This window comes from Fonsecaea nubica, assembly GCF_001646965.1.
Source record: "Fonsecaea nubica strain CBS 269.64 chromosome Unknown Scaff111, whole genome shotgun sequence".
In the NCBI taxonomy this organism is placed as follows: Eukaryota; Fungi; Ascomycota; class Eurotiomycetes; order Chaetothyriales; family Herpotrichiellaceae; genus Fonsecaea; species Fonsecaea nubica.
In genome coordinates, this window is record NW_019173784.1 from 23,334 (window position 1) to 46,900 (window position 23,567).

Genomic DNA, 23,567 nt, shown 5'->3' on the forward strand with positions numbered 1-23,567 from the left:
TATCGAAGTGTTTTGTAACCGTCTTCAATGACATTTTGAGTTCGTGTTTTCTCATTTGTCCCCGCAGCGCCGCATGACAGAGGCCATACCCGCCATTTCGTTGTGTCTTACAGCCATGGACTGCCGAAGATGAAGCTCATAATTCTAGAGCTGGGGAAAGCATCCTCCACCTCCGAAAAGTCTTCGGAACCACTAACCACCATCACTTGTTTTTCCCCAAGCGACTCATCCATCAACCTCAAATGGTTTATTTTTTCACGCGTAAACCTTTGAAACACACCTCTGTCCTTTACCCGAGACACCATTTTACTCGGCCTTCACAGCATACTTCCTCGCGGGGAAGTGCGTCAGTCTCTTCTTCTGTTTCTCTGTGACCCTGCTGGCGTCCTTCTTCGAAAGCCGGCGGCGGATGGAGCGGGTCAACTTGGGTCGCAGGTCGAGGGGCAGGTACTTCTTCTTGGCGTAGAACAGGCGAAGCTGGTGGCGTTGGTTTGCGTTGATGACGGTCAGGACGCGGGCGATGGATTTGCGGAGGTCATGTCTGTTAAAACCCGGGGATATCAGCACTATGCTCGCCTCTCGCCCATGTAAAAAACTTTTGTAGATCGAGAAGGGAAGGGGGGAATTCAATCCAACGCCGTCTTTTTCATTTCCAATCGGTGGTTTGTAGAACGTACATTCTTGTCAATTTTGATGAAGCGCCGCCGGCGATCTTCTGCACGCGCAATTGTCCCAGCTCGGTCTTGAGCTCGTCGAGTTGTTTCTTCAGGTCGTCTTTGGACTTGCCCCAGAGCTGGCCGGGCTTGACTTTGGCGTTGGTCGACTGTGGTATAACTTGTCAGCATTGGTTTTGTGGCTAGGGTAGACGAAGGGTTCACAAACCATCTTGGCTGGTTAGTAGAAACTTGTCGATGTCGAGGTTCGTTGAGAAGAGTTTGTAGATTTGGATGTCGTTGGCGGTTCGGTCGGTCGGTCGCAGTCTAGGGAAAATTGTTGTGTGCAAGCCCCGATTTCTGCCAAGATTTATTTTGCACGTGACCAACGTGCGCGATGCGCCTAACCGGCTACGGCAAGTTCCGCTCACGCCCCATGCTTCCGCGGCTGCGTCGTCGTTAGGACAAGGTGGGAACTTTGACCACCGACTCTCCTTCAGCCACGAGACCAATTGTCAATCCGGGTCGAAGACTGTACTCGATAAACTATATTGGGACGATGAATTCAGTGATGACCTCACTCTTATAGACGACTGCCCAGACGTTCTTCCACGTCACTTCGGCGAGCGACGCCTGCGATGGCAACTACTACGGGATGGGCGCAACTACGTCAACAGATCCGGACGCTGGAAAGCCAGGTACGTTGGCTGTACTGCCTAAGGAATGCTTCCATGTGACTGATTTACTCTCTTGCAGACTGAAGCCCTATTCCACACTTATTCACAATATGCGTCCACCCCTAATCTCCCTCCCAAGCCGTCAGACGAGGAACAAAGGAACGAAGCGGAAATACAGGAGCTGCTAGAAAAGGTGGGAGCCGATGGTTGATCATTGAGGGTGCCAATTACACAATCTAATATTCTCCCACGTATAGCGTGAAGGACTGGTCTCGCAACTCGCTCGACTCCTCGACTCCGAAAGCGCCCTGAGCACATCCAGTCTGAAGCAGAACAATCTCTCCCGCCACCGTGAAGTCCTCAGTGAACACCGCCAGGAACTCCGTCGCCTTAAAGGCTCCATATCCGAAGCTCGTGACCGCCAGCATCTCCTCGCAAACGTACGCTCCGACATCGACGCATTCCGGTCGTCCAACCCAGCCGAGGCCGAGGCCGAATATATGCTCCAAGAGCGGGCCCGATTGGACCAGAGTCATAATGTCATTGACGGCGTTTTGTCCCAAGCATATGCCATCAACGAGAGTTTCGGGATTCAGAGAGAGACTCTGGCGAGCATCAACCGACGAATTACCAGCGCCGCGGCTCAAATCCCTGGTGTGAACGGTTTGATCCAGAGGATCGGGTCCAAAAGGCGGAGAGATGGCATTATTCTGGGGAGTTTCATCGCATTTTGTTTTCTGATGCTGCTTTACTTCAGTTGATCGCACACGATCGAAAGGGCACCACTACAGGCCAGTATTCGAGGCCGTACCTTGAGTGGCAGCAACCTCTTCCAGGTGCTGTGGATTCCATACTTACGCTTCGATTCTCCCTCCACTTCTTCCGTCGGCTCACCGAGATATCCCTGCTGCCCACGTTGTCGGCAAAGATTTTCCTGCGAGGCTACTTCTCCAGAGTGGCTCAACCTTGCAGTGTTTCAGGAGAGAGTCCGTCGAGCAGGGTCCGGATCTGGAAAGGTGAAGGGAAGATGCAGCCGGTGGAGCGTCGGGGTTGGAAAGCGGCTGAAGAAATTCTGCACAAACTCACTCAAACCAAGCACAAAAATCCCCTGAGAGAGTGCGACTCGCACATGACATGAGGACGCCGCTGAGAGAAAACATATCAAAAGGAGGTGGCTCGCCTTCTGTAGCAGCTTCCGTTCGGAGCAGAACTCTGATCAATGGGGGGTCGCAACCATCTGATAGGATATGGAAGACTGTAAAGTCTAGGCGTTACTTTGGAAGGTTTCATCATGTGCTGATAACATGTTGTCATGAATTGGTTGGTGAGCAGAGCAAGCGACACATTTCATCGAAGACTATTCAACTTATAGGTGCTGGATGTGGATTGACGGATCTGGTTTCGAGGCATGGCGCATACGCTGTAGAACATATGTAAGAATGCACGTCTCGACCCAAGGCTTCTGAATCGCAATTTATTTGCCTTTTAAGCACACTGTATGAATGCATTAAGTGATTCAATCAATACCTCTTCTAGACACAGGCGCGAGCAAGAGACCGCCCAGAGGTTGGCAGAGTGTCTGAGTGTCTTCCGAGAGTAGATGGAGATGGGGAGTCGGCAGATATTGACTCGGTAATATGAATGCTCGAATGATGCCAACCCGAATTGGGCGGTGGGTGGCTCTCCCACCAACTTTTTTTTCACCCTGAGATTCTCAGCCTTGGCCATCCATCCATCAATTACTACCTCGTACTATCAACACCCGAGTACTTGGTCGGCTAACACGGCGCCCGTCACCCATTGCCCATCGCTTAGCTTTTGTCGTAACTCGCTACCTACTCCGTCCCTATGTTTTATGTACCTGAAGCCAAATCGGCCAGTCGGATACTCACATCCCAATGAAGTTCTAGTTCTTTGGAAGTGCTTGCTATTGATCGTCACTCCGGGATGCGGCGCTGGAAAGGAAAGAGGTTTTGGCGCCCGGGCGAATATACCCTCCTTTGAACGAAAATCCCTTTCTCCTTGGCCCGAGTCTTGTTTCTCAGTTCGATTTTTCCTCACCGTGCCCGCTACTTAACTAAGCCCTTGGGACTTTTTCTTGTCCATTCTCCCTACATATGTACTGTCTGTCAACTAGCTTCCATCTCGTCCATCTCCGTTATTTCCCAAGAATCATTTCCCAACAATGGATTAATGATGACGACAGTGGTTCCCTCGTTCCCGCACCCGTCTTCTTCTTGGGTATGTTGCATATGGAAGTTTCCTCTTTTCACATGAGGTCAAGACAAGGCCTGTTCGTTCATATGAAACACAAACCTCATGCTGTGCGTGGGCATGGTATCGTGTGAATTGCTGGAAGTGGAGCGGAGAGACTAGGTATCTATCCATGCGCATCGTCGTAATAGATCTCGACCACTAAATTTTTCCTGTTGTCCATGCGTTTCGCTCGTTTAGTGGTACCATATTTACTATTCTAGACTACGTTTTCCGAGTACCTATACGGGTCATTACTCATGAACGCTTCCCTCTGACACCCAAACCGCCCTGAAGGAGGACATTGTGATTTACTTTTTTTGGACTTTGGGGGCGCGCACACGGCTATCGGCTCGCATTGCTCGCTCGTGTTTTTCTCGCTTTTTGGTTTCCCGGCCACTTCCCGCACAAATCAGAGGACGGGCTTGCGACATTTCTTATACGAGGTACAAACGAACAAACGGATGCTCGATCGAGCGGGCGTTGGTCCTTTCCGCACTAAAAAGTAATCATTGTTTGCTTAAACGAGGGACAATTGGCGCCCATGCAATCGATGGAGGGCTGCTTTTTCCCAATCCATACTTGTAACTCGATCCCGCCAAAATGGGAAGATACGATGAAATCATGGGCCATTCCGAAACGCACCCCGCTCTGGGATAAGGTTCGGTGAGTGAGAGCTGATCTGTTGGGGGACGAGAGGGAAAAAAAAACCAAGCCCAGCTCTCGTCAGATAAAAGGGCTTATTATCTGCGGTTGGTACTTGGTAAGGGCATTGGCAGATGTCACACTTGTCAGGGACGGGGGGGGGAGAGGAGAGGTTAAACATTCCGGCTGATCTGAAAACCTTCCACATGAAGTAGATACGCAAGACAAAAAGAGGAAGAGAGAGTACGATGGGAATGAAAAGGAATTCCCCGTCAAGCTTTTTTGGGTTTGTAACGTGGGTGGTAGTTGTAATAGATACTACGAGGGACTCCCGCTCTTTCCCCTGCCCAACAGACAGACCGAGAGAGAGGAGACTCGGAACGTCGTTTGCGGCGAATGTAACTTATTGGCAAGGAATGACATACCTACATACATGTGTGTCCATACCCAAACTATACTTATGCATGGTCAAGACGCACACACAACGGACTAACCCACCTGTCCCCTTATTCTCCTCTTCCCACCACACATCATGATGGGAGGAGGTATGAGGCAAAAAAAATCCCGCTCTTCCGATTTCCCGCCCTTGTTGTCCGCGATAACCGGTGTCCTCGTTCCTCGTTCCCACGACCCTCACTCACCATGCGCGGCTCAACGACCGGCGGAGTTTCTGGACTGGGTACCATATGTACTCGTACTTGCAATGGAATGCATGCATGAGCTTTAGAAACGTCCCTGCAGCCAGCTAGCCATCAAGCCGTTATCCATTGGCCCATTGGGTGGGAAGGGCCCGGTCGGGGGAGGACATTCCATCTCCCTGAGCAGTACTCGTACCAACCTAAAGGCTCCTAACTACTGAGTCGTCGTCTTTCTGTATGCAAGCCATTCATTTCCTCCCGCAGGAACTCAATTCATGCACCTAGCAGAATGGCTCCTCCCTCCTGCGAGCCAGCGAGCGAGAAATGACGAGGGCAATTGTCCAAATAATAGAGGAGAGTAGAGGGAGGACAAACGACGGAAACATCTACGCAGCACCGAGTACTTGTATGAATGGTACTTCTGATGAAAATGCTTTGCTGGAACAAGCAGAACAAAAAAAAAAACAAGGCGAGGAGGCGAAATCCTTGGGACTTGGGACAAGATTTTTCTCTCTTCCCACCCCCCTCCCACGCTCTCTCTCTCTCTCTCATATGTGACTCTAAAGATCTGAGGGCTTTTTTTTCTTTCCCCTCGTCAAAAACTCATTCCATGACCCTTGTGTTAGTAGTAGTGGGGAAATCTTTGGGCGATTGGCTAGGCTTGACAAGAAAGAAAGGTCATATTACATTACAACCCTTTTCCGAGTGATAACTGGACTTGGGGGGCTATTCTATCCCATCTCTCCCATCATTTTTAGAATATCCACTCCGCCATTCCTTACCAATCTATTCCACACACAACCTCCTCTCTCTCTCTATTCTTTTTCCCATCTTGGCCCCTTGGGAAAAGAGAATACGAGTTATTAGCCTGGTCCGATTCTGCGATATTGGACCCTTCTTTGTTCGCCTCTGGCTCGCAAAACCCTCTCGAGTTTTCCCCACCATATACTGTTCTTTTCCCTCGACTTGTTGCGGGCAATAACTCCGTTGACATCACGATATACTGATTCCACTTCTGTCCACCAATCTGTTAGGATTAATACATACTTACTCCCTGCGTGCAGAGAGCCATTCTCCATTGTGTGGTCTGGGCTGGGTCCACCTTCAACGTCATAACAAAGGGACCAAGGAGAAAGAAAAAAGGGACAAAGACGGCAGACAACAATCGCGGCTGCAAACATCCTTGCCAGAACCCGCTTCTTCAATTCTGCATTTGCATTTGCGGCCTCCCCCGAAAGAACGACGGGTATAGGCATGCTCCAAAATCTGTGAGACAAAGTCAACGCGGAAACCTTGTCTCAACGGCGAAGGCAAACTGTCGCCTTTAAGGATATGGAATATCAATCTCTCCTGTTCTTCTCAGTGGAAGAGTCATTTCCAGAATCGCCATCGCGCCGGATATCGGCCTTCCAAATTCCAGACGACTACACCGAGCGAAGCCATCTTTTGCAAGCATAAGCCGAAGGCACGGTGCCATAACTGCAAGAGGTGTTGTCAGTCTTCCAGTGTCTGCTTGACTGCCCCTTCCTCCCACCCGACTTCTCGCCATTTTTATAATCATCTCAACCTCTGCACATCCGAAAAGCACTGAAACCATCTTCAGCGTTTCCCAAATCTCTTGTTCCGCATCACCAATTCCGGGTCGGGCTTTTCTGACGACATGTGCATATACTATACCTACCACTTTAGCTGCTGTCCCGGCACATCGAGGCCAGCACCATACTATGTTCACTCCATGTGCGACAAAGCGTCAAATCCCAAGAAGAAATTTCCGTTAGGATCTGGCGGTGTGAAAGTGATCGATCTGGCGAAATGCAAAGTTCAGCATGAGATCCTCGACGGGGCAGAGGCAGACCAGCCGTGTCCAAGGTGCGGGTAAGTTTCGCTCCTGTGAAGTCGACCTGCGCAATAAGTGCACTTTCCATGATACATCGCAAATGCTGATTCTCTTGTTCGTAATTTAGGGCGAAACCGGAAAATTGTGAGCAATAATGCATGGTTTGTATGACTGATGTGACGCATCAAGGAGCTTTGCCGACTTCTTTGAGATTGGGATCAGGCTGTGCTGGCTGCGGGTATTGCATTGCGTTTGTTCATAATAGCGGTCGACCTGTCGATTTGAGGCGTTGAGGCTTTTGGTTTGGTAGCAACGGGTTTGGGGCGAGCGGATATGGTCTGGGAGGATGTCTGTCCCAGATTTTGTTCTTCTTGAAGCAGTCTCTGAACTGCCGCATTCAAACCTTCCACCTCACCTTCCCACGCATGACCACTCCCTGCCCATCGAATCTTGCAGCTCGAGTCCACTAGATAGACGTACCCGACTTGTGAATTGAGTAGACCAATGGCATCGCGCACTTCGTCATTGAGACCGCGACGAATATCCCGAGGTAATTTGATCATAAAGTACTTGTTCCAACGTTCTTCTGGTACGGTTTTTCTCAACCGTCCACTAAACATCTTCACAAGCAGAGCACGAACCCAGTCGCCCTGCAGATTGATATCCACTCGCTGGAGACGGTTCTTGTTTTCTTGAATTATTCTGTTCAGCTCCGGGTTGCTCTTAACGCTGATGAATGTGTCAACCTGTTCCTCTGCCCAATGGCCTGACTGCATTGCTATGACAGAAATCTTTCCCATAAGCACGGGAGTTGTGTCCCGTCCTCCTTGAGGTCCATCGCCTTCCGCGGCAAGTGTTTGACCCCAAATATTGGGGAAATAGAGTGCCTTTTCGCGTTTGAATAGTCGAGGGTTAGACACAAAACTCTTTCCTTTAAAATGATCAACTCGTCGCCATTCTTGAAAATAAGGACGGAAGAACGTCCGCAGGTAAACCCGCCGCCGCTCGAGAGCCTTCTCGTAACTTGTGAAATCTTCGTGTCTTTCTCGGAGGGTGCGATTGTCGACAGGACTGTTTTGACCAGGTCGTGGGGGGTGCTCAAGACCAAGCGGGCGGGAGAGGACCGAAGGGGTGAATTTCTCACCCGTCACTCCTCGTGGGATTGGGATCTTTGAGATGGCAGAAAGATTTTCAGGGTTTCGGTCCAGACCGACATGAAGGGGAATCGTTGGCTTCTTGATCTCGACTCGTGCCTTCTCCGGTATAGGCGAATGCGAAGTTGAGGCTCTGCGAGACACACTCCGAAGTCGATAAGGGCAACGGCTGTGAGGGCGCAGTGTGAGGGAGATGAAAAGACTGAGGACGTCTTTGCGACTCATTGTGCGAATCTCGGATGGTCGGTCTCTACTTTCCCTCTGAGAGCACCCGAAACTACTATTTGGACATCCGAGGACGGATCTATGTCGACATTGAGCTACAACTCGACGATGCTTCTGTGCAAATGAGATGGCTTGGCATCATGTGACAGCGCGTCACAATCGTGTCCAGTTGGGTGCTAGTGGTGAAGGGTAATAATTAACAAAAGGCTGTCCCACTTCACCCCCGCCTTGGTTTGCCTATGCGTCCTTTATCACCCTTTCACCTGTGAAGTTATTACCTTTTCACTTCTTATTCTGCATGCGGCCATGTATATAAACATAACCTGCACCCACGCCGGACGAATCCATGCCACCTTCGACCCAATTTACCGATGTTGTCCTCCGAGGAGAAGAAAGAGAAAGATCAATTCTTCAAAGACCTTTATCGACTGGACGGTCTTGACGATGAGGAAAGCGCAAAGAAACCAAATGTGTCAGGGAAGCCCCCTTTGCGATCTCCCCTGCAGCAAAAAGCCAAAGCACAGGGAGCCGAGCCAACTTCGAAAATGAATGTCTTGGGGAGACAGTTGCGGAAGAGGAAGTTGTCACAAACAAGCCTAAATCTGGAGCAAAGATCAGCCCGGCAACCTTCTCGCCCCAAGGCGCCCGCTGCACCGAACGTACCTCAGAAGAACCCTTCCCGGACGAACAGAAACGTGACAGACCTTTCAAATTTAGAAGCACGAATGAAGGGATTGGGCTTGCCCAAATTGAAACCTCTGCCAAAGCGAACTACGATGGGGTACATGCCTCCTAATAGGCAGATCTTCAAAGGGCTTGTGTTCTGTATGTTCAAATGTCTACTAGAGGCAGCTTTTCTTGTGGTTGGCTAACGCCTCGTGCAGTTTTCGTGCCCAACAATGACGATGACCCTCTAACCCGCATTCGAATACACCAATCTATCCGGTTTGGTGCTCAGTGGGCACATGAGCTTGATGATGAAGTCACACATATCATCGTTGCTCAAGACGACTTGGATATGATAGGTGTGGCCAAATGCTTGCCCGGCAGACAGATACCGGTTTGTGGCCCCTTCAAGTCGTGATTGCGCTGCTGACAGTATCATTAGAAAGGCCCAGTGATTTTGCGGCAGAGGTGGCTTTTGGAAAGCTGGGCTTCTGGATTTCTCATCGGAACGCATTGGAATCGCTTCAAGGTAGCAGGCATGGAAACTATCACCGACTCAAGCCGCTGTCTTGGTCCACCTGTCATGGACAACAGGGTGACTACTTTCAGCCCAAGGATTGATAGATCGCGTCAGATTACGAACGGATCAACGGGGAGCACTAACCTTCAGAGGAGGTCTGACGCCGAAACCAAGGACTTAAACTCAAAAGCTGGAAGGAAAATTGCTGAGGATGCCCTTGCTATCGCGATAAAAGATGTCCAAAATGGTGCGGAACTGCACTCTGACACTGGTGAGGACTCTGGGCACGATGATGGACCGAAACGTCGAGGCACCCTGCATAGGGAAGACCCCGAGAACGGAGCCCAAACGAAGACTGCCCGTTTCTCGTGCCTAGAAAGCAACACTGGGACAACCCGCACCCAAAATCCGAATGCTGACACCATCTCGAAGCTACAAGAAATGGCAACCTCTTATGACCAATCAGGCGATCAATGGCGGACCAAGGCCTTCCGGCAAGCTGTCGGAAAACTTCGTAGGCAAGATCAGAAGATTCGAACGATTTCTGAAGCCCGTGAAATCGGTATCGGCGAGAGTATTGCAGCGCAAATCGAAGAGATCGTTTCTACCGGAAGTTATAGACGGCTCGAGTATGCTAAGAACGATCCGAGAAATCAGATTATTAAGCTGTTCATGGGAGTTTATGGAGCCGGAGAGACAACCGCAAAGAGGTGGCTCGCTCAAGGTCATCGGTCCCTGGAAGATGTCTATCGAAAAGCTGAGCTGACTGCAAATCAACGCGTGGGTATCGAGCACTACAGAGATTTCCAAAAGAGAATCCCTCGCAGCGAGCTCGAGCAACACGCTGCAATCGTGGAGAGGGCTCTCAAGTCTGCGGATCCAAAGTTTCAGCTGATCATAGGGGGCTCGTATCGACGAGGCAGCAAAGATTCCGGAGATATCGACTGCATCATCTTTGTAAGTTTCTGCTCGCAGGATCATTTTGTGGCCCAGCCAAGTTGAGGCTAACAGCTTCTACAGATGCCCGAGGCCGGAATTAGCCATATTCGCACACTGATGCTAGAAACTGTCATTCCTAGTTTGATGGCGCAAGGTTTCCTGAAAGTGGCACTTGCTGGCGGTCATTCCTCAAGTGATGATTCGTCGAAGTGGCATGGAGCATCTGCCTTACCGGGATGTGATGTTTGGCGCCGAATCGACTTCCTCTTTGTGCCTTGGACGGAACTTGGAGCAGCATTGCTCTATTTCACAGGGAATGATCTGTTCAACCGGAGTATCAGATTACTTGCAAGTAAAAAGCAGATGAGATTGAACCAACACGGACTGTTCAAAGACGTCATGAGGGGGCGTGGACGGCAGCGAGTCAATGATGGGACATTGCTCGAGGGACATGACGAGAGGCGGATTTTTGAGATTCTCGAAGTCCCATACCGACCACCTGAGGAACGGAATGTGTGAAAATTGCAACTCAGAGACCGAGTAAGTATAGCAATTTAGTACTCATCATAAATGGCTTGCCATACACTGTATTGTGTATTCCTAGGGTTAGAGGAGTGGAGAGAAACGGAGCAGGATGACTACCTTTCAGAAGACCCTGATGACACAAGCTTCTGCTTGGCACGGGAGTAGCCGACAGCCAATGAACACCCCGACTAACCATCTCACCGCCCTCCTTTTCGCAACACCGCCTTGAACATTGCAAAATTCTGCCAACATTTTGTCATTGTCACGTAGCCTTGTAAACATTGTCGAAACAGTTTCAGCGCTGTCATCGTCATTGTTAGATTCAAGCGTCTTCTGCGGATCCAAGCTCATGTCTTCAACCAGTCTGTGGATTGGATCTAAAGTTGTTAAATATCGCCTTTTCTTCGCAGTCTTCCTTCTTCGCTTCACGTCCAACTCCCTTCCTCGACGGTGGGGAGACACTGATTTCTCGATTAGTCTTGTAAGTCAACATTGAAACCCACGCAAAGTCTTACAAGTGTAGCGCACTGACTATACTTAGACAAGGATTGGCAGAATCCCCAGTCATGGGACGACGCCCTAACCCGCTGATGGCCGAGTTCTTTGAACGTGGTGCCAAGATCGGCGACGCTTCGAATCGTTATGAGCAGACCTGCAGACGGTGTGGAGAGCACTTTTCGCGAGGCCGTAGCGAGGCTATGGTCACCCATCTGACCAAAAAATGTCCAGCCATATCTAACGCAGAACGTACCAAGATCATCTTGCGTCTACACGACCTATCCCTTCCAGATGTCCATCCTTACATTGACCCTACATTCAATCCGGAGGCAAATGGGAAAGATGAAAGAGCAGCGGAAGAAGACGCGAATGATGACAATGTCAGGTTGCCCTTTGGTCAACACAGGCAGAATTTTGACGGCTTGAATGTCCTCGCTGAGGCTTCTCGTCGCGTCGGTGGTAATGCTCGACGAAATGCAGGTTCCATGTCTGACGATCCAGCTGGGCATCACGACCAGACCTCTCAGCCACATGAGGACGCATCACTTGATCCCCAACTTCAGACAGACTCCTTTTCTCATTCTCTCTTACATGATGACACTACGGGTGCCCACGACAATGGTATGTCTGGCTTGATTTTGCCTATTCATGTTCTGCAGACACGGCTACTAATCTGCTATGTTCAGCCTTTCCTACTAGTACACCTGAAAACCTCCCTCCACTCTACCACTATATGGGTAATCTCCCTCCACCTTCCCAAGGTGGTCTGGCTGGTCTCCCTCTTGCGAGTACTCATCCTCAGGACCTCTCAACAATTGCGGCCACCGCCAACGCGACAATCGCCAACGGCTCTGTTATGGGCAGCGATTTAGATATGTCAGATGATGTCCATTCCGCCCTTCTTGGGGAGCTTCAGGACAATGGTTTTCCTCCCCAAGGTCGACCGTCATATCCCTGGCCAGCAATGCTTGGGACACAACCGATGGAGCAATTGACTCTTCCCACTCCGACACAGCCTCTCTATGCGCCAGATATGGCGTCCATTTCTCCTCCAAGAGCAACAGATGGTCTCCCTCCACAAAATGAGGAATCTACAATCCAAAATCTCAGACGAATTGCAATAAATCCGAATAGACGACAAGCACAGCTCTCCAACAGTGGAGATCTGCACCACTCACAAACGCCAAAGGCCAAGGTCCGCGGTAGATTTGCACCCGATCGTCGTAAGGAAGTGCGCGAGCTTCGAAAGGTTGGCGCGTGCATGAGGTGCCGCATGCTCAAGAAGACGTGCTCTCAGGAGACACCGTGTCAGACATGTGCTGCTGTTGAAAGCCCTCGCCTATGGAAGCATTCATGTATACGCACGAGGCTCAGTGAAGCTTTCCCACTCTACTTTCTTGGGCTACATGGGGTTCTGGCTTATCATGATGCCAACACCCTGAAGACACGAGCTTCCTTTTCGCCATATTCGGGGAGAATTGAAGGTTGCCACTTTCCGGACCAAAAGATCGTCATGAAAGGCCTTCAAAGCGAACACATACCAGATTCATCGCTAGCCACTCCTGGCACTCAATCCCCTTCGAACAATGAAGATATTATCGTCGCGGACCTTGACACGGACAACCTCCTCCCGAAGGTCGAACGATATCTTCAGGTAATCGTTCCTCAAGTCGTGGAGCAAGAGCACTCCCCTGTAATGAGGGCGAGTCTCCAGATGGCTCAAACTATCAAAGAACGGCAACAGAGCAGTGTGATCGTTGACAAGCATGATAATCTCGTCTCAGATGTCGTCGAGTTGTGGACGGCTACGCTACTGCTCACCGATGACAAGCTGAAACCTTTGTTTGCGACAGACACTGGGCTCGACGATGGGCGAACCTTGATCAGTGAGACAAAGATGGATGTTTCTTATCGCGTGTTAACTCTCCAACTTCAGGCGGCAATCGAGAAGCGTGCCAGCATCGTGTGCAGGAGTACCATGAACCACTTTGAACAGCGGGTCTTGTCTCGCCACAAGAGCAACAACTTCGAGACATTCTTGGTTGCATTTATCCTCCTCAATTGTGTGGAGCGTATGTGCTGGTTGTACCGACGATGGGATTGGCGCAGTCAAGAGGTCCACTGGCCCCTCGACCAAAAACCAGCATACTATGCAGACAAGGGTGAGACTTTTGCGCAGACGATTCAAATGCTGATCAACATACGTCAATTGGAGCCAAAAATCATGGTCGACGCTCATTCGGACTCGATTGTCGCTTGCAACAGTGATGATACTGCTCTTGCTGGGTGGCTTGCAGCTGCAGGACTCACTAAAGACTCCGCGGCGCAATTTGGACTTGCAACGTTCAACCCAAAAGATAGCAGATCCCTCGATGGAACTTTGTCTGCACGTTTACTCCAACCTCAGAGTCTTCTGGGTTGACAAGCGTCGAACGACTACTTGCTCTCACTGACGCACTGAGTGTCATGACTGGTGCTGGGAGCATGACTGGACGGATTGTATCAACACACAGAGCAATTGGCGGTGTGAGTTGTCGTTAATGAATAACGGGACTTTGCGACTTTGTCGCACATGAGGGCAAGATGTACATGAATGTGAACCCGGTCACAGGAGGAATTTGTCATTATGACGCAAAAGAGCTGAGATACACCATGGGTCCGTCATCGACAAGAAGATGTCTTGAAGACCCAAAAAGGACTACTGGTATAGATCGGGAGGCATCCATTTGCAGCGACTAAGCCCAGTACCGAAGGCTTACTGACACTAAATAGCTGCAAAGATGACAGGACCAACTTGGAGAGGAATTTTGAGAGCTGAGGTTGATCCGGGTGCAAAATCGCGCAGGATCGTAGGCAGGTAGGGCTCTTTCAGGCATGACTTGTTTCACTATTCTCGCACTGTACCGAGTAGATTATTGTTTTTCAGTTGCATCCATGGATTGGACCACCAATTTCTCGGTGGCAGGCAAGTGCCAATCACTGAAACACCCTTCACAATGTGGTGATCATGAATCTGATCAAACACATGAAACACACCGCAAGACCCAAAAACCGGACTCGGGTGCTGCCCACAATTCCTGCTACCATTCCTCCACATCATTGTCCTCCATGCTTCGCGACACGCAAGCGATCCTTGCTTTCCTTTCGGTACCACGAACCTCAAAGCTGGGACCGCCCTACACTTGTGCCAATAGCTGTCGAGACAAAAAAGTCTGATATTGTCAATGAAAAGGGTACCAAACCCACGGTGTGATGCACAGAGATAGGAGGCGAGGTTGGAAAGTGACACAGGGGCAAATATAGAGGGCGTGGCAAGAGGAAAGGATGAGGTTGATGGAGCAGCCAACTTGCTCGCCAACTACAAGACGTTGGACAGCAGATGGGCACACAGCCTGTGAAGGGGGGGAGGGGCGATCTTGCATGGCCAAATGCACGTCAGTCGGAGGACTAGCAAGCCAGGTGGCTGCTGCAAGTGCGGCTCGCATCGTCTCTTCCGCGGCATCACAACGCCGATGAGCCCCTTCGACACCACCACGAGAGGGCGGAGCTGGGGGGTCACACCTAACAAGATCCAGCATGGAGCAGCCGGCCTGGTGCCCCCCGTACTTGCAACTAAATGGGTCTCGGCCAGCGCCGTCTCGATGTCCAATCTGAACAACAGGTCCTTGTGTCATGATTGTGATGAAGCATGGTCCCTAACTACAACGAGAGGACAGGCTTGACATTCGTTACGCCTGCCTCAAACATGGGCCTGCAGATTAAAACCGCCTTTACTGAATGCTCTCCAGGGCAAGCCAGGGTTAGGGATGAGGATGGAGACACTGGGAACAATGCATTGCGGCGATCGGACTCGCTTGTTGTACGAGGGCCTGTTGGAGGCCACACCACTATGATCAAGACCACACGCATGTGCAAGCTTGGAGCGGGCCGAAAAACGTCCCCGGACACCGTTGATCTTGGGTGACTTGGAGCCCACCAAGGCCACTAACTAGGCTTGCGAGATCAGCAATTGCAGGTGGCTCGGCGAGACCCAGTTGCACGACTTTCAAAACCAATCGCTTAGCACTGACAGGTGCATCACAGACGTACTCGATACTTGTGAAGACAGCGCCAGCACGACCAAGAACCACCCCATCTCATTACTGTGGTGTTTCTGAGGTCGAACCAGATTTCAAACTCCAGTTGACCACAGTCTGGAGCACGCTCCACGACCACCGGGATGGAAACTCTTTACAGTCTCAGCAAGCCGTTCCGATGTCTGTTTTGGCCAACAAATTATATGAAGATCCTCGTGGGAGCCGTACGCCTTCGGACAAGCCAGAGAGCCCATAATCCCTACGCCGCAATTGGAGGGAAGCAATATTAATACTCGATATCTGGCGAAACAGATTATCCGAGGCACTTTGGCACGAGTCAGTCGTGAGCTAACATTTCACCTTCATGCTCAGAATCCTCTAAAATTCCCTGCCGCAATGATCACTACTGTCAAATGGAGGAAGTGTCTCAAACATGTTTCCGCTTTTATCTCAGATATACAACTACGGAAAACAGACATTGCCTGCTTAGTCTTTTTGAACCACATCCCTGTGTCCCTTTCGTCTCTTTCTGGGTTACCTACAGGCATCGGGATAAGAGGCCCGAGAAGCCAGTGTGCCTCGTGCGAAGGATCCATTCCTGGCTTATCGAAACCTCTGCCGTCTTCGCCAGGCATACTTCTGGCATCTCTTCGTTTTCCCGCAATAGGTCGAGTCAGGAAGCTTGCAAAGTGTGATAGGCAACTTTCCCTGGCATAATTTCTTCGTTAACCCTATTGGGAAGTAGATACTTCTGCTATCGAGTCGCATCTCCCGATGGTCCAGGTGCCCACAAGTCAGAAGTATGTAAAGCCAAGTGCGAGGGATCCAATGGCAACGGCAGGCCTGGAGCTGATTGAATTCGAGAACGCCTCCGCGCTCGGGCCACCGTCCGGTTTGACGGTTCTGTCAGAGTTCAGCTGGCCTTTGAAGCACCATGACAGTCGTCTCAGATATGACAAATTCTGCGCCTCTCTCGGAGCATGCGGCCTTTGGTGGTGAGCATGGCTCGTCATGGTGAGGCGATAGAGAGGCCCAGAGAATCTAGTCTGGTCTAGATTGCGAGGAGGAGGCCAGGGAACACGACGGTACCTACAGGTGAGATCAGAGAGCCTGCATGGCCAGGACTACCAGTACAAACAAAACCCAGACTACACGCTCCAAGGCTCGACGGCGAGGTGCAATACTTGTACATGCCTGAGTAAGCACAAATCTCGGAGACGCCATCCTGCTCTTAGGATGCTCCATCTGTTGACAGTAACACGAGTATGAGCATCTTTCTCAGTGCCAGAGGGACTGAAATATCAGACCTTGTGCAAAGTATACTGCCTGGGCCGAGGAGCATGAGCCAGTCAGCATGAGCAGCAGATTCCTGAACGAGCACGGCTACCCGTGGACCAGCCGCTTGTGGGGCTATCCAGCGCTTGGTGACTGGGTGACTGGGTGACTCTTCCGTCGTCGCTATGAGTACTCGTACATAAAATGTGCTTGGTGGCTTGGGTGCTTCTCATCTGCCAGGGAAGTTCGCGTGGAGGCGTTGCATGAAGAGGAGGGGCGTGTGGAGAGGCAGACATGGGAGTGGGTGCGGAATCGAGGAGCTGAGTGGCTCAAGGGTGGTCATGGGAATGTTGGAGCGATTGGCCAATGGTATCAGCTGACAGATGGTTCAATGGTCACTCGCCGATGCGATCGATTTGCGACCAGAAATCAAGAAAAGCCCGAGTCGGGCTTGCTGAAGCTTTGCGCTCTTTGGGAATCGAAGGGGATTAAACATGGAGGGAAGGGTTAGCCTAGCGATGGGCTCAGCGCTTCCCGGGTTCGCCCAGGGCCGTATGATGAATGGACGGGCAAAGCCAAGTGGTGCTAGTTGGTCTCCGTGACCGAAGAAAAAGGGAGCCATGGATAGACATTTCCGCCACGAGACAGGGGGTTGGACGTGTGGTTCTGGAGGGGCAGATGACCTGAGATGCCGGAAGGAGAACAGGGCGTCGCAAGCTGAATGGTGGGATGCGGACGGGAGGGCTATGATGCGATGAGCATGAGCAATTGGATTCTAGCTCGCGTTATGCTCACACTTTGTTTTTCGTTCCGGTCTGAAGGACAAGAGACCAAACTTTCAAAATACTGTGAATTGCGATTGAGTTTTGTGGGAGCGTCGATGGATGATGAAAGACACACCAATAATGGGAGCCTAGTTTGAGTCAATTGATGGAATCCACCAGAGAGGCCAGAGACCATAGCGCCCATGACGCCCGCAGCGCCCACAGCGCCCACCTGACTTGCCTGACTGAGTGGACCCCGGGTCCTCGCCGGAAGCCTTTCGTACCGCTCGCTGGGCCTTGTTGCTGGTTGCTGGTGGCCGCTGCACCCGAGTCAGTTCCCAGAACGAGTGCGCGGTTGGTCATCAGTGCCGAGTAAAAGACACACCCAACGAGTGATTTACCCCCTCCACCTCCTACTCAGACTGCTGGAGTTTGTACAAAAATTCCCGTACGCGAGTATTGATCAGGTAGGTCCTTACGAGTAGATACTGGCTTTAACAGTATCTCTGTCGCTATCCTATAACAGAAAACCGACTGCCCAGTCTGCAGAAGTTGACGTCGCACTCATTCATACATACCTAGGTACAAGTGGGTAGATCAATGAGTGGAATGAACCCCCCTGTTCCCTGCCCCCCTGTTTTCTCTGGCCACTACCCGGCATCTTCTCCCCCCTTCGACTGCTATTCTGAACTCCCTCCCCTCCCCCAAAAAGTTCTAGTTTAGTTAAAGAACCACCCCCTGGTCGCATGTACCGCCCTAAACTGTATCTCGCTCTTTACTTGCAATCAATCGTAGGCTGCCGTGGCCGCTGCTGCATGAAAGCATCTGCATGCTCGTCTGGATACCCACACGCCCGCACTTTGTAGCCCAAGAATCCCTCTGAAGAGGTGCTAAGCTACGCTGCATTACTCGTACTTGGACATACATTATTTGGTTGATACCATCAGCTTGTCCCTCTGACTCCCTGACAGACTCTAATCCCCACCAGTTCCCGAACTCAACCACCGACCGATTCAGACCTCGTGTTTTCTCTGCCGCTCACTGGATGCTGCTGTGGTATTGGCTTACTTGCTTCCCACTCACCACACCCTCTCGCTCTCCCCGCCACCTCCCTCACCTACACTTCCCTCGTCCTTCCCACCTCTTTCGCCATCTGGCGCGTTCTCTGGCCGCACATCTCCCGCACATCTTTGCTGCGAGGCTCTACTCCGTACTATCCAATCTCATCCAAGTCCAGAACCATCGAAAAAAAAAACAATTCCTCAATCATCGAGAATCGGATCCGTCTCATTCTCGCAAAGTCACCCATTGTTTGATTTCAGCTCACAGTCTCCCAACCTAATCGCTTACCTCGCTATCCGGCAGTACCGCGGAAATTTCTCACAAGAAGAGACCTCCCAGAAAGCGCAACTGTGTATCGTAGTAGTTCAGTTGAGATCCACCCAGCCTGTCCTAGGCACCCTAGGGGTACAAGGGATATCGAGATACACTAAACCTCTTTGCCTGGAGCACCCGCCCGCAGCGTACGCCCGCCTTAAGCTTAGACACTTTGGCACCAATTCCTGCCTGGCGAGATGTCTAATCGGTCATTCTCCAAAGTGCCCAGTTCATCCCTCTAAATTTCAAGCCCGCACCGTCCCAAGTCGCAAGTCCCAGAACCACAACTCTACAGTTACCACCATCAGCAATCAGCCGTCATCTCGCGTTCTCGCCCACTTCCATTTTTATCCCATCATCATCATCATCTCTCAGTCTCATCGCGCATTCCCCAGATTTCAATTTCATCCAACCGTCATCAAACCCTGTCCTTCCAATCACTCCGCTTGGGCTCGGGTTCTAACGTGTCATCACTGGGTTTATCGCCACCACTAAATAATCGGCCTGCGCGTCCCTAAGCCGCCAAACTCGAATCCCCTCGGCAAACCATCGTCATTTTACGAGCACACTGTCCCATTTTGGGTCGAGGGACCACCTCTTTCGACTGACGGGCTTTGCCTAGGCACACGGAGGGAAACGAGGGACCAGTCAGCGTCAGGTCAAGTGCGAAGAGGCGACAGAAAAGAAAAAAAAGAGGAACAACCCATTTCTTGACTTGCATCTGCAAGCTCCGAGCGCCATCTCCCGCTCTTCTCTTGTACTTCCGCACCTTGCGACACGCACCTCACAGATCAAAAGAAACACCTACCACTGGCTGACCGACTGGCGTAACCAGCCGACCAACTGCGCGTCTTTTTTGGCACAAAGAGCCACTACTGCCACACTAAATACTCCCCCCAGTTCGAGCTGCATCCTTTGCCGTCCACCTCCACCAATCTACCTCCCGCCGCGGCCTCTGGTTCCAGCATAACCCTCGTCATCCTCGCTAACTTTACTTTTGCTGCACGCCTGCACGCCTGCAACCGTGCTCTGCACTTGTGCACGCTTTGCTTTCCGCGCCGGGCTTTCTGTTTGTCGCCATCGCCATCCTCGTTGCACTTCAATATTCTCGTTGTCGCACATTACTGAAGAGGCGGGGTGCTGAGGCACTCATCAGACGCAGGCACCCTCCCTAAATCTCGAAGTTTGGGTCACCCAGCTCTGTGCTGCCTGGCAGCTCCTGGCGTGCTGATGCGGGTGCAGAGCCTGCGCATCATCACCACCACCACCACTCCCTCCAACACCACCATTTCATCGTCGCGGCGCTGAAATGTCCATCTATCCACCTACTCGCCATCCTACAAATGCTCTGAATGGTATCGGCGACATGAGCGATGGTGCAGGAACCATCGATCCTGCAGCTTTGAACGCTAGTGGTATGTCCTTTTCTATTGGTTTCCTCAACCTGACCACTGGGGACACCTCCATGCGTATGTCTTGGTCGAGGACGTGACCCTTGGACTCATGAATGGCGCATCGCGGACTTCGTCGGGTTCTCGTTCGATTGACATTCTCCGCCGCGTGCCTTTGCTGACTGCCCATGTGTAACAGGTGGATTGATACAGTCATCGGCCGACTCGGGCCCGCGTGGTATCAAACGAAGCAGATCTCCCGAACAATATGGTGAATATCATCCAGGCGATGATGACGGTAAGTCCCGACGCCGCTGTTTGACGCGTCGGATTTCACTGACACCACGATTACTAGGCCCGCGCAAACGTGGTCGACCATCGAAAACACCTCGAACGTCTGGAGACTATACTGGAAATGCCGATGCTCTCCCAACGCCCGCCAGTCAGACCTCACCAGAGCTGACCCAGACACCTAGACATCAAGGCGGCCCACAACCTCCAGCCTCCACGCCAGTGCAAGCATCACCGCCGCGAACCCTTCCCAAGTCGACCATCAAAGCGCTGCCTACGGTTAGGGACCATACCAGCGACGTGCTGCAACCTGAAGGAGACGAATACGTGCCGCGCGAATTTGACGATGCAGGCGAGAAAAAGGTGGACCATTTGGGCTACCTGCAAGGGGGGCGGGAGTACAAGATCAGGACATTTACCCTTCCCGGGAGAGGACAAAAGCTGTTTATGTTGGCAACCGAATGCGCGCGCCAGCTTCAGTATCGAGACTCATATCTCCTTTTCAACAAAAACCGGTCCCTCTTCAAGATCATTGCTAGTGTCAAGGAGAAGGAAGAGCTTGTCAACCGCGAAATCCTGCCTTATTCGTACAGGTCGCGCCAGATCGCCGTTGTAACCGCGCGTTCAATGTTTCGACAATTCGGCAGTCGCGTCATCAAAGACGGTCGAAGAGTTCGAGACGATTACTGGGAAGCCAAAGCTATCAAGCAAGGATTTACTGAACAGGATGCTGCTGGTGAGAAGCGACCTGGAGCGGCGAGAGCTAGGGAGGCCGCAGCCCAGGACCAGCTCAATGCTCGCGCGACCGCCGCTGCGGCCTATGGTGACATTGTTTACAGTAATGGCCCCGGCTATGGTGCCGTGCAACCGCCAGCTCTTCATTCAGGGATCGCATCAACCATGGCGCAATTGGCTTCATTCGACCCTGCCTACGAGTCTCGGTACAAGGATATCGTGCGACCGAGGCATGAAATCACAGGCCCGCCATACCAAGATCTGACGCGATCAACTTCCGATGCGGAATTGGCCAGTCAAGCCAGTCATGCGGCCGAGTACAGCAAGACCATCAATCAACAAAATCGATATAGGCGCGGGCTTGTCGAAGACTACTGGCGCAGACCGCATGAACCGCCTGTATCGACACCTCCTGCGGAAGCTGCTGAAGTTGTTCCCACGACTCATCCTTTTTCGTCTCCCCGATTCAACACGAGCGATGTTCCTTCCACCCAGCCTAATACAATGTCTCATCCTTCTCAACCTCTACCATCCTCGATGAACCCACCTTCATTTCCCCACCAACAACCTCCTATTCAGTCGCCAGTCCGTCAACCAAATCTGCAACAACCTTTCTCGAGGGAATCATCTCAATACACTCCTCAACACTCAGGTTATCAAAGATCTTCAAGTCTTTCTATCTCGCAGCCGGGCTCCCAACCACAAGCCCTGCCCTTTGGGAGTGGAGGCTTCCCTCATGGAATCAACTCACAGCAACAGCAGCAGCCGCCGCAGCCGCCACAGTCACAGTCGCAGCAGCAGCAACAGCAACAACAGAACTGGGGAGCTCCTCCACCGCAGCCTCACCAATCTCCAGCTGTCCATCGCATGACCACACCTCAATTCTCGCCCAGCTTAGCCCAAGGACAGATCCCTTCGCCATTACCCGGGGGACAACACGCTAGTCCATCACCACATCCGCAACAAATGCAGCCACCACAGATGCCATTGCTCCATCATCAAGGGAGTTCTGGTGGAATCGGAGGACAGCAGCTCTACGGGCCTGGAGCAGGATTGCAGGCGATGAATGCCGCTGCAGGATATGGCGCTCTTGGGATTGGCCAGAGAGGCATTTATCCCATGGGCGGACAAAACCAGTTTATGCAGCCCAATCCTCAACATGGACAAGGATGGCCTGGACCTCAGAACCAGGGTCAGGGCGGTGGACAGTGGACACAAGGATTCCAGTAGGACTGGGACTCGGATTGATTTTGAGATTTAAAGACACCATACAACACAACAACACAACAAAAAAAGAATTGGAGATTGTTAATGGACGAGGGGTTCTTCTCCTTTGCAACATGCATCATAAGTCGGACAGGATCCGACTTATTTCTGAGAATTGTATACTCAGTTCATTGGTCGCCACCTGGATCACAGGACAGCACAGGACAATGGCCGATACAGTCAGATATCTTGTTCTTGGGGTTTTGACTTATGAAACGCATCGAGGAGGTGTTGCATAGCGTGGCAGGCATAAGAGAAATCATCTGGGGGGTTTGGATCGCTGAGCAATTCATGTTGGGAGGGTGCACAGTGAAGCGTATGGAAGGGATGCGGGATGCATTTGAAAAGGTGGATTGCGAGCACCTGTGGGCTATTCTTTTTCTAAGGGGGTGTTTCATCGTCCTTTCTCTATCCTCTTTTATTGATCATGCCTTGGTATCGGCTCTTTTGTTTGGGGAGGGACAGAAGGAGGCGGTTGCACTGAGTGTTGATGAGTTCCGGGGTTCAGAACATGTGGTATGTTGCCTCCTCCAAAGGTAGCTGGATGTTTTTGGGTTCTACTGTCCTATTTTTTCCCTTGTGTATTATCACCTTTGGCAGTCTGCCTCCCCCCTTGCCCTTTTTTTTTCGATTTTTCTTGGTCTGTTGCATCTGAGGGATTCTCATGGCATTGGAAACGAGGGACACGAATGGGATGGGGATGGGAATGGGAAACATGTTTGCGAAGTTTGTGTTGTTGGTTTTTTGGGGATCAGGCCTCTCTATCACACAACCTACCTACTTATCTACCTACCTACCTCCTTGCCTATCTACCTACATATCAGTTTTAATCTGTCAATTGCAAATTCGAGCTTTTAATGGTGGAAAAACTCAGGATCATCGCCATGTCACGTATATTACATTACAAGATGCTCGAGCGTACACATACCTTTTCCTACGCATAAGTTGTGCTCTGAGAAGTAAGTACTGTAAGTGACAGGAACCAGAGGGAGGTTTGTTGTCACCGCTACCTATGCTCATCTATCCCGGTCGATTGTATACGGGTACAAGTACATATATCCATGATCACAGGGATCTGGTATGACTTGTGCAAGTGTAAGTGGGGACTTTTCGCCGCTTCGGAGAGTCAGGCTCTTTCGAACAGTGGCTGAAGGACACCAAA

General features: G+C 51.2%; 6 protein-coding genes across 6 annotated transcripts; 4 read left to right on the forward strand and 2 right to left on the reverse strand.

Annotated features, from left to right (window-relative positions):
* Positions 1-306: 306 nt before the first annotated feature.
* AYO20_10421 (60S ribosomal protein L35) lies at positions 307-885 on the reverse strand (the record flags this gene model as incomplete). The annotated part of the gene is made up of 3 exons (XM_022648679.1): positions 307-541; positions 678-823; positions 883-885. 3 exons carry the CDS (start codon positions 883-885, stop codon positions 307-309), a joined length of 384 nt encoding a protein of 127 aa, XP_022495330.1.
* A 406-nt stretch (positions 886-1,291) lies between these two features.
* AYO20_10422 (hypothetical protein) lies at positions 1,292-2,091 on the forward strand (the record flags this gene model as incomplete). Its single annotated transcript, XM_022648680.1, has 3 exons — positions 1,292-1,351; positions 1,410-1,523; positions 1,588-2,091. The coding sequence occupies 3 exons, from the start codon at positions 1,292-1,294 to the stop codon at positions 2,089-2,091; spliced, it is 678 nt and encodes a 225-aa protein (XP_022495331.1).
* Positions 2,092-6,921: 4,830 nt separating this feature from the next.
* On the reverse strand, positions 6,922-8,082 carry AYO20_10423 (hypothetical protein; the record flags this gene model as incomplete). Its single annotated transcript, XM_022648681.1, has 1 exon — positions 6,922-8,082. One exon carries the CDS (start codon positions 8,080-8,082, stop codon positions 6,922-6,924), a length of 1,161 nt encoding a protein of 386 aa, XP_022495332.1.
* A 371-nt stretch (positions 8,083-8,453) lies between these two features.
* On the forward strand, positions 8,454-10,726 carry AYO20_10424 (hypothetical protein; the record flags this gene model as incomplete). The annotated part of the gene is made up of 4 exons (XM_022648682.1): positions 8,454-8,907; positions 8,967-9,142; positions 9,191-10,225; positions 10,289-10,726. The coding sequence occupies 4 exons, from the start codon at positions 8,454-8,456 to the stop codon at positions 10,724-10,726; spliced, it is 2,103 nt and encodes a 700-aa protein (XP_022495333.1).
* A 572-nt stretch (positions 10,727-11,298) lies between these two features.
* AYO20_10425 (hypothetical protein) lies at positions 11,299-13,652 on the forward strand (the record flags this gene model as incomplete). Its single annotated transcript, XM_022648683.1, has 2 exons — positions 11,299-11,851; positions 11,917-13,652. The coding sequence occupies 2 exons, from the start codon at positions 11,299-11,301 to the stop codon at positions 13,650-13,652; spliced, it is 2,289 nt and encodes a 762-aa protein (XP_022495334.1).
* A 6,379-nt stretch (positions 13,653-20,031) lies between these two features.
* On the forward strand, positions 20,032-22,369 carry AYO20_10426 (hypothetical protein; the record flags this gene model as incomplete). Its single annotated transcript, XM_022648684.1, has 3 exons — positions 20,032-20,191; positions 20,313-20,411; positions 20,469-22,369. 3 exons carry the CDS (start codon positions 20,032-20,034, stop codon positions 22,367-22,369), a joined length of 2,160 nt encoding a protein of 719 aa, XP_022495335.1.
* Between the last annotated feature and the right edge of the window lie 1,198 nt (positions 22,370-23,567).